General features: G+C 35.8%; 1 protein-coding gene across 1 annotated transcript; it reads right to left on the bottom strand.

Annotated features, from left to right (window-relative positions):
• Positions 1 to 294: 294 nt before the first annotated feature.
• LOC140788780 (vesicle-associated protein 1-3) lies at positions 295 to 9,636 on the bottom strand. The gene is made up of 8 exons (XM_073138227.1): positions 9,269 to 9,636; positions 8,825 to 8,895; positions 8,626 to 8,707; positions 8,140 to 8,255; positions 7,871 to 8,032; positions 7,700 to 7,744; positions 2,930 to 3,007; positions 295 to 659 (listed from the first exon to the last, which is right to left on the bottom strand). The coding sequence occupies exons 1-8, from the start codon at positions 9,318 to 9,320 to the stop codon at positions 549 to 551; spliced, it is 717 nt and encodes a 238-aa protein (XP_072994328.1). The 5' UTR covers positions 9,321 to 9,636; the 3' UTR covers positions 295 to 548.

Here is a 9,636-nt window from a genome sequence, read left to right as displayed (position 1 = left end):
CCCATCTTGCCTTGACTGGCTATTTCACTAATGATAAATTCGAGTGACTTACCACTTGAGGCTCAATTTTTCTTGAGTTCCTTTTGATTTTTTTTAAGGGTCATAAGTAATACTGGGAATTCAGGAAGTCCAGATGTGATTTAGCCTTTAAATTTGATTACATGATTACATTTTCTTCTCTCTATTTCTTCCAACTGCTCAGCATTCAAGCCTTATATCTCATAAATATCAATTGTAAGTTCTCCTAAAGCCCATTAATAGTGAGCATTCAAACCCAAAATTAGGGGTTCAATATAACAAGAGAGATTTTGCATCATGTCTCCCAATTTCTGGATTCTGTTTACCAAATTATGGATTCTGTCTTCATCCTAAACAACTTAACCTAAAACACAAAGAATCAACATGACACAACATGGGTACAATTCAAACGCATTCTTTTACAAGGTAACTCAGCCAACCCTCTAGGAAGAGCCACTACTCCATTAGGAGATAACACAACAGATAGCATTTACCTTTGCAAGATAATTTAATCAGAAAACTTCATTCCTCTAAGTCTTCTTGATAATATATCCAATTAGAACTCCGAGGAGACCCACAAGCACCAAAAATGTGAATGAGAAGCCACCATGATGCTTGCTTCTTTCTTTCCTTAGCAATTCCTGGAGAATAACAGAGTCACGAGGGAATTAGAGAAAAGAAAAATCATGGTATGATGTAGGTTTTTTGTTTATGTAAGCTCCAATGATATATTTATGAATAATGGTCAGTCAAACCCTTCACTCTTCATGGTTTCTAGTGCTCATAGGAAGGGAGCACGCAGTGGAGTCAAAACATAATGAAGTCATCCTAGTTGTCATAGCTCAATGAAACTTCCTTTTCACATAATTTGTTGAAATCAGCAAGAGCTCCTGTCTATTCCCTAGTCATCTAGTTATTGTTATATATGCCCATATTAACTCCGCAAGAACATATCATTCCCCAAATCAGGCAGCTTTCTAAGCATCATCTAGTCTACAGATAGAATTTCATCACACATTGCTAGGACAAGCTAGAATTCTCTAAACAATATGGATCAGCTAGAGGCTAGAGCACAAGGAAAGGCAACAAAGGAATTGGCAGGTTTCAATGACCGACTATCAACCTGAACTTTATCATCTAGAATTTTATGCTAAATTGCTGACCAAAGCAAAACCAGACAAAATAAACATGTTGTTAAAGTTTTTAAGTTGAAGATAGTGTAATATATCTTATTTGTTAAGTTTCTACTCAAGAAATCTATGGCTAATCCAGCAAGTCATGTAGACATGAGAATAAGCTAATTAACATCGGGGAATGAACATCGAGTTTAGCTAATTATTTATCTTGCCTTTTATCTTTTAACTATAGCCATCTATTTTTTCTAGGAGTAGATCTTGTCTAGAAATACTAACTCCACCTCCAAACCTTAGCCATCACCTTTCTTCACGAGCTACCCTACTCTACACCTGAGCTCCACCATCCCACATGATAGGTTATGGAATGATCCCTTCAAGTTCTTGATTGATCGCAGGAAGCAGTCCGCATAACTGAGAAAAAATATTCACCAAATATTCTCCCGTAGTTAGAAAATTATGAAACCAAGGTTGATCGATCCGTAACTTCCTAATCTACGGTTTTAGTATTTACGCCCTTCACAGATTCGAACTGCAACTGGGACGAAAATATGCTACAGTAGGGGGTGATGGTGGTGGTGACGAGTGGAGTGAATGATAGGGTTATAGATGATAATGGAGATGAGGGTGGATAGTTAATGTAGTTTAGAGGATAAGGACGAAGGGGAAGAAATAGTCGAGATCCCAAGGAAGAGGGAGGACTTGACTGACAAGGGAGGTTAGAAAATAGATAAGACCTTGCCAACGGTAGATGTGGCTGGTTGGTGAAGAGGGAGGAAGGAGATTAGGATAGAGAAACTAGAAAGAAGATAGAGAAGGATAGAAACCAATATTCATTCATCATTCATAACCTTATCATCTACTCCACCCGTCATCACCACCATCACCTCCACTCTAGCGTGTTTTCGTCCCAGTTGCAGTTCGAATCTACGAAGAGCATAAATACGAAAAATGTAGATCAAGAAGTTACGGATCGATCAACCTTGGTTTCGTAATTTTTTGACTACGGGAGAATATTTTTCTTCGGTTGCGCGGACTGCTTTCTGCAATCAATCCAGATCTTGAAAGGATCGTTCCGTAACCTATCACCACAGCAGTCCTCCACCCTCTAACGACTGCTGCAACATCGAATAATCCTTTTCAGCCCTATTATGACTTTCCCTCATTTTTTTTGCCATAACTTCTTGCTCCAATCTCCAAATCCACTCAAACAAAAGCCAAAAGAACCATAATATGTGAGGCTATCACTTGTTAAAATTTCATAATTTTCCTATGAACAGATCCTTCCAGGTCGGATTCACAACAATTGGTAAGCAATAAAAAAAGCACACAGTATCTGGAAACAGAACCATTATCTAGGATGAAAACTGGAAAGGAGACGCTTTGTAGAAATAATAGGTCATAAGGATCAAGATGATAATGTATTGTGAATGTTTTAAGACTGTGAAGTCATATATAATCTCACTATGACTCTATAGTGTCGTACACAGGTAACAAAAAATAAGGTCGGATTAGAGACGAAGCATGAAGACAAGGTGCAGCAGCCCTTATGACTAAACAGGGTTCGACCATACATGGTGTTTGAACGGAAATGGTATTTATGTGGATTACCTGAACAGTTGGCATCAGAAATATGTATTATTACTTCACTTGTATGTGTTCTCAAATCTCAACTAGATGGTAAGTAATCAAGGCCCATAAGAAATAAAATGCTTGGCATTTAGTGAAGCAAATTTACACATTCCAGAACTAGGAAGCAATAAATTCATAGTTCATACCAGCTCTTGGCGAAGCTTCTGATTTTGCTGTATCGCATAAGTTTTCTCCTCAGTCAACCTTGAAATCACAGTGAGTTCCTACAAGACAAAATTTGATTATAGGCACCAAAAGCTCTGAACTTATGAACTTGCTGCACTAACTTTTAAGAAAAATATATTATGCGAATAGAATTTGGAGACTCAAAACAAGTGTTTCTTTGCATAAATATCCTTTAAAATACAAAGTGATTATGCCCATCCAAAACAAGTTATTCCAGATGTTATACAATGTCAAAGGTTTATGTAGAAATGTTAGGCTTCCGGTACCTTCCTAGACATTTTTTGTTAGGTTGAAACTATTATCACCCTAAAGTTGTCAGTGCACTTAGATTCTACTAATGTCTATCTTCCAAAGTATATTAATCCCCACATATATATTTAGAATCTAAATTATATTAAAACATACTACATGAGTAGAAACAATAAGCTTAGATCTTGGAGCATGTGTATGTGGTGTTAACTAACTATTTCACAAAGTAACAATCAATATTACAGTTTTTAATACAAATTCTTTTTGAAGGTTATGAATAATTGCTTTTCAGCATAAAAAGGACTATCAGATAATGTACTAACATAGAAAGTAAGATCTCACACATAAGAGTACATTAAATGTTATCCAATGGTCTGAACTAGCTTCTCAATAATCCAGCAATGGAAATTCTATGACTCTTAATAATTTTTACTGTCCTATGCCTCCACAGGAATCTTAATAAATTTATTGTACAAGTGTCAAAACATGACCAATGTGTTTTTCCATACTAGGTAAAAGAATTTAAATATGTCTAATAGTTCAACTTTAACATTGTCACTAGCAAGTAGGGGTGTAGACGAGAGCTGAGCTTGAGCGAGCTGGGCTCAGCTAAGCTCGGCTTAATAAAATCTAGCTCGGTTCGATTTCTAAATTTGTTATTATATATTTAAATTTTAGTTATAATAATATAATCTTTTGAGGGTTGGGTACATATAAAGATAAATTATAACTCTTCATTTTCTGATATGGGACTAAATGTCATCCAACCAATTTAAAAAATTAGTCCTTTAAATGTAAAATCTAGAATTCGAACCCATATCATCTTATTTGAGATTAAAGTACAGTACCAATGATGCTATAACATATTACTATAAATTTTTAAACAAACATTATATATTATAATATATTAAAAAAATATATATATAGAGCTAAGTCAAGCTGAGCTCGAGCGAGCCGAGTCTAGCTCGACTCGGCTCAATTAGTATTTCGAGCTAGAAAACCCAGCTCGACTCGGCTCATTTAGAGCTCGAGCCAAGTTTAGGCCAAGCTCACGAGCCTCACGAGCTTTTTTGACATCTCTACTAGCAAGACTTGCTTTAATTCATTAATATGGGTGATTATTCCTGGTATGTCCCCACTCAAGATTATGTTCATTTTCATTTATAACTATGACAATTTTTTTCAAAAGAAGTTCATAATACGCCTACATAACATCTTACCTATTGTATCCAATTAGAAACACTCTAGATTATTCTTATAATTGAATGGCATCAATAGAAGCATGAATAGTTTAGACAATCCCAAATTAGCTTGTAGTTTTATACAAGCGCTCATATTTTTCTTCCCTACCATATAAGATACAAGGAATCATAAATAAAAGTTAAAGTAGGGAAATTATTTTGTTGGATTCTACTCCCATGTTGACTGTTGAGACTTGGGACAACACTGTCATAAGACTACTTGGCCTATTAGAGAGAAATCATTTAGGGGGAAAACAATAAAGTTAAGTAAAACCACCATCAAGATTTTTGTTGAAGAAAATATTATTAACTATGAAGAAACCACACCAAATAAAAAATAAAATAGTTCACAAAAATCAATAGCATGTTCAGTTTTAAGTCCAACATTGCTCTCATTGCTTACTGCGCTCACCTACAGTGATCACAAACTGTAGTTGGAAAAGCGGAGTACTCTCTGATGAATGCTAGACCTTTCTATCACAGGAGAATATGAGTAGTTCCCCTTGTATACTGCTTTTATTTTACTTTCTCTCCAACCTCAATAGGTGCATTTCTTATTATCAGCTGATAGTTGGGAGTAGATCGGCAACATGTCAATAGACTTCAAAGAGAGCTAGAGGTAAAATTTGTGGATCTCATTCTTGGTACATTATGCTATCCTACTAAACCAAAAATAACTCTAGATATTTAACAAATCAATGGCAGCAAATATATCTTAGTAAGTGAGTAATTAGTGTTAGAAGTTAGAACTGTACAGGTGGCAAAACGTGAATAGTAACACATAAATTTGGGTTATACGAACCTTAGAATTTAAGTACATATTATAAGGTATTAATGACTTAGAATTAATTTCAGCAGACTTTAATTCAGCAGCAGTTTTTCAGACATAGCTCTCATCCGGCGACATGGAATTTGTCAAGAGCTACTAGATCCAAAACACCATTTGAAGACTGTATACATGCCTAACAAATGGACTTACTAGAGAACATACAAATGTTTGAAGTCATGTTCGGAGACAACTCGAGCACAAAATGTATTTGGGGTATTGCAAGAAAAAAATTTGAGATCCATTTGAATACCAAAACAAATTTGCAGTATTGCAGAAAAAAACAGTCGAACAAAATCACAAGCTTTCAAATGCATACAATCAGCCCACACCTGCAATAAATTCCAACTGGCTAATTATAGTTGGATTTCTTTCACCTATTTAAGGATATTGAAGGCTATTTCCTGCTATCTCTTCAAGACAAAAAAAATAATAAATAATAATAAATAAAACCTAAGAGACTAGGGTGTAGAGAGGAGATAATTCATAAACATCCGAGATCAAATTCCACGTCTCTAAATGAGGCTCCAATGTGGAATTTGATGTCGGATATGTATGAATGATCTCCTCTCTTCTTTGTAGGGTGTCTACCAGTGGAGATTGTATGTATCTTGTACCTTCATTGCAATAGATTGATCCTTGTGTAATCGAGCATGTGATTTTCTCTCTAGAGAGAGATTTTTCTATGTAAAAAGATTGTGTCTATGTCTCCATATCTAGATGTTTATTTTAAAGAATTATCATGCTTAGACAATCACAAAGATTTTGAAGCAAATTCTGTTTTAGCTTGAGATATCATGGGATTGCATAATTTTAAATTGTAGCCACAAATGTGAAGTGTAAGTTAGGTAGTATGCATTATTTATTTATTATAAGAAATAGAATAGGTTTAGGAGGGTGACCAACATAATAGCCCAGACCAACTAGCCAAGGAAGAAATTAGTAACATTTTCCATAACTTAAGGGCACCTACCTCAGGAGCTTGGTTATCTTTGCACCTATAGTTAGTAAGTCAAACCAAGGATTTCCACCACCTCCTAGAGGCGATCAAGCTCGGATTCGCTCACTTAAGTAATGATCCTCTACTGTGGATTGCCTCTAGGAGTTGATTGTATTTGGTTGGCCATGGGCAAAGCAATCCAAGTCAAAATAGTCTTTTTGACTTTCTCCAATATATTTGTTTTGCTTCGGAGCCTTCATCTAATAATAAAGTAAATGGCTTATACTGAATGACCCAAGAACCCCCTCGAAAATGAAATTTTTTAATTTTCCATGGTAGTATATAAATAATACATAACTTCTAGATAGATTAAGAGCTCCAAGACTAAGAAAAATGGAGTTAATTCTAACATTATAGGATATAACCAGAAGAATGATGTTCAGATTTGCAGTATGTATATATGTATGATGCAAGTTGGAAACAATAGCTAAATTGGAAATGTTAGCTCCAAGTAGTTTTAGTAATTTATTTGCAAACTGATCTGAGGATGTGCAACAACCTAGTATCTTGATAGCATCACAGAGGAAGATCTCTGACAAATGATGAGATCTTCCTCCTTTGGGAACATATCAAAAATGAAACTATTATTTTCATGTGGCAGAGTGAAATTGCAGATGGCACTATTATTTCCTTTGTTAAAAAAACTATTCGGAAATATTGAGACCACAATTACAGTAGTCTTGACACCAATGAGGCACAATAAATGAAAGCTAACAAACCCAGATGCATTCCACAGATTATAAAAGTAGAACATTAAATGGATTATTAAAATTAAAAATCTGATGTTAACTCTGTGTCTTCTGCTACAATAATTATTGGAGTTGGTAACATTGTAACACTAGTGGGGCTGTTGTAAAACCGTTCAAAGTTATAAGCTTAGGCATTTACACATTATAGAAATATGGTCCTCTTGATGCAAAAAGCCAACAACTAGGTATTCGCAAAAGATTTGTTGACAGTTAATTTCTGTTTCAGGAGAGGAACACAAGCTTGCTTGTTTTCTGCTACAATATTGGACTTGGTAACATTACTGATGATGTAATTTTCCAAGACATAAACTTATGCATTTACACTACAAAAGCATGGTCCTCTATACAAATTGCCAACAACTAGGTATCGGCAAGAGCTTATCTGTGGTTAATTTCTGTTTCAGGACAGGACCAAAAACTTGGTCATTTTTATGTAGGGCTTCTATAAAATTAGATCATAATCTATTCAAAATCAGGCTATAGAGATCTTCTTTACTTGCAGCTAAACTATAAGTGAGCACTCAGCATTTATAGAAGCCTTGTCCAATAAGGAAGACATATCCAAGTCGTGTTTTAGTGAAGTTACAGAAGCTCTAAGTAAAGCAAAAGAAAGGTGCAGAATGCACACAGACAAGTGCACTAGAAAAAGAGGAAAGCAAAGTCACCTCTGAGGACTTCTCCTTTAATGGTTCTTCATATGATCTGGATACCTGAAATTATTGTTGGCGTATGCAGTTTAGATAAGCTTGCTCAAGAAAAGCCATAGACTCTTGTTGCATATATGATGTTTTGGAAGAAAAATAACAAAAACCCATAAGCAATTGATAAGAACTTACAGAGTCAAACATGGATAGACTTTGAGCCCCATTTTCTAATGTGGATGATCTTGGGGAAGTTCCTTCTTCTGATTCTTCTGGTACTGGTGAGGGAGGATTAACAGGGATGTAAACAACCCGCAGCTTGAATTCATCAACAACCTTACCAGGTTCTTTGTTGAACTAGAAATATTTGAGACCCAAAAAATGCATCACTCCAAAAAGAAAAGAAAAGAAAAAAAAAGAAGTGAACATATAAGAGAAATAGCGAGAAGCCAAAAGCTAGCCACCAGTTCTGGGGTTATGTCCTTGACCGTTGCACCATACTCTGCAACAACACTCTGTAGGAGAAATTTGTCCTTACACTGCATGTCAGGAGGAGCATCCTTCTGAGCTTGCATTGTAACTACAAATATCAAGAATGAACAACCAATAAAGTTGAAGTTTCACACTAAGCAAACAGTAAGAATCTTGCTGAAGAATCATATATTGTATAAATAAATCATGACATACCAACAACTTGCGAGATCTATAACTACACAAGATGTTTGGATTCATCACTGCTCCATATGCAACCAAATACTATTGTCTTTACAGAAAGCTAAATTCATATATTCTTTTGAACAACAATAAAGTAACGATAAACAGAACCATTTTGTATCTTCATAATTATGGGTAGTTTACAATAAATCAGAGCAATGACATAAATTGCTTGGTTATTGAACTAGATGCTGTCTAGTTGCATATCATCCTTCATAGATTAGAGAATGATTTACCTGTTACATCGCATACTGAGCCAGGTAACACAATTCCAGTATTGGGCCGCACACAGTACTTCTTCGGGTTGGTTGTTTTAACCTACAAAGCGACAGAAAGTATAATGTTTACACGATGTCTCTCTCGAATCAGTATTGAACACTAAAGAGCAAATCGGAAATGTTGAATTGCATAATCAAAGTTAGTGAAATAAGTCACCTTGAATGCAACAAACTGATCGGTCTTGTTCGTCAGTTGCATGGAGCATGAGCTCTGCTTCTTCAATTCAACTACTCGAGATCCAAAGCAACCAATTTATGTCAGTCGAAATCTTACAGAACGAAAGGAACCTAACCGAAATCCCAAAAGAAAATCTCAAACAAAGAGAAGAAAACCAGATCCCACAAACCAACACAAGAAATATACTTCCTTTAATTAATTTCCCCATCCCAAAAGCTCACCACTTACGATATCAGGAAAGCAAGACAGACCCATCAAGGACTGGCGACAGATCATGAGAAAAACGAGCATTAAACCAAATTGATATGCAAGATCTCACCCAAAAATCCAAAAATACCAAGCCGGTCAATGGAAAAAAAAAATTGGAAATTTTAGTACATCAGATATGATGGGTTTCAAGAAAAATCAAAGAAATGGGCTTACATGGGAACTTTAGCTCGATGGGCTGGATCTCGAGAAGACCTTCGCCACTCATTTCGTCGACTACTTGCAGATCTCACTCAAAGGTGGAAAAAGAAACACAAAATGCTCTCCTCTTCACCTCCTCCTCACCTCCTCCCTCCTCCTGGGAAAAAAGAACCAAGAGATCGATGGATTTAAGGAGAGAAGAGTAGCAAAAAGAAGTGCCACTTAAGACTTCTATTCCTCCTTCCTCCTCCCTTTGGATTAATCGAGGGCGATAGGTGGAAGAAGAGATCTACACGGAGAGAAAGAGAGAGAGAAAGGAAGAAGGTGGTGAGATCTCTTTCACGGGGTATGCTAAATGACTCAATTACCCCCCCTACAATGAC

This window comes from Typha latifolia, chromosome 5 (assembly GCF_019914945.1).
Source record: "Typha latifolia isolate L0001 chromosome 5, TyphaL0001v2, whole genome shotgun sequence".
NCBI classification, from domain to species: domain Eukaryota; kingdom Viridiplantae; phylum Streptophyta; class Magnoliopsida; order Poales; family Typhaceae; genus Typha; species Typha latifolia.
Note: the sequence above shows the minus strand (reverse complement) of the source record. Positions and strands in the feature narration are given on the sequence as shown.

Coding starts and splice junctions, on each gene's coding strand:
- LOC140788780 (XM_073138227.1), bottom strand. CDS start 9,320: ATGAGTGGCGAAGGTCTTCTCGAGATCCAGCCCATCGAGCTAAAGTTC. Junction 7,745..7,870: donor GTCTATCCATGTTTGACTCT/GTAAGTTCTTAT, acceptor CAATAATTTCAG/GTATCCAGATCATATGAAGA. Junction 3,008..7,699: donor TAAAGGAGAAGTCCTCAGAG/GTGACTTTGCTT, acceptor TTTGTCTTGTAG/GAACTCACTGTGATTTCAAG.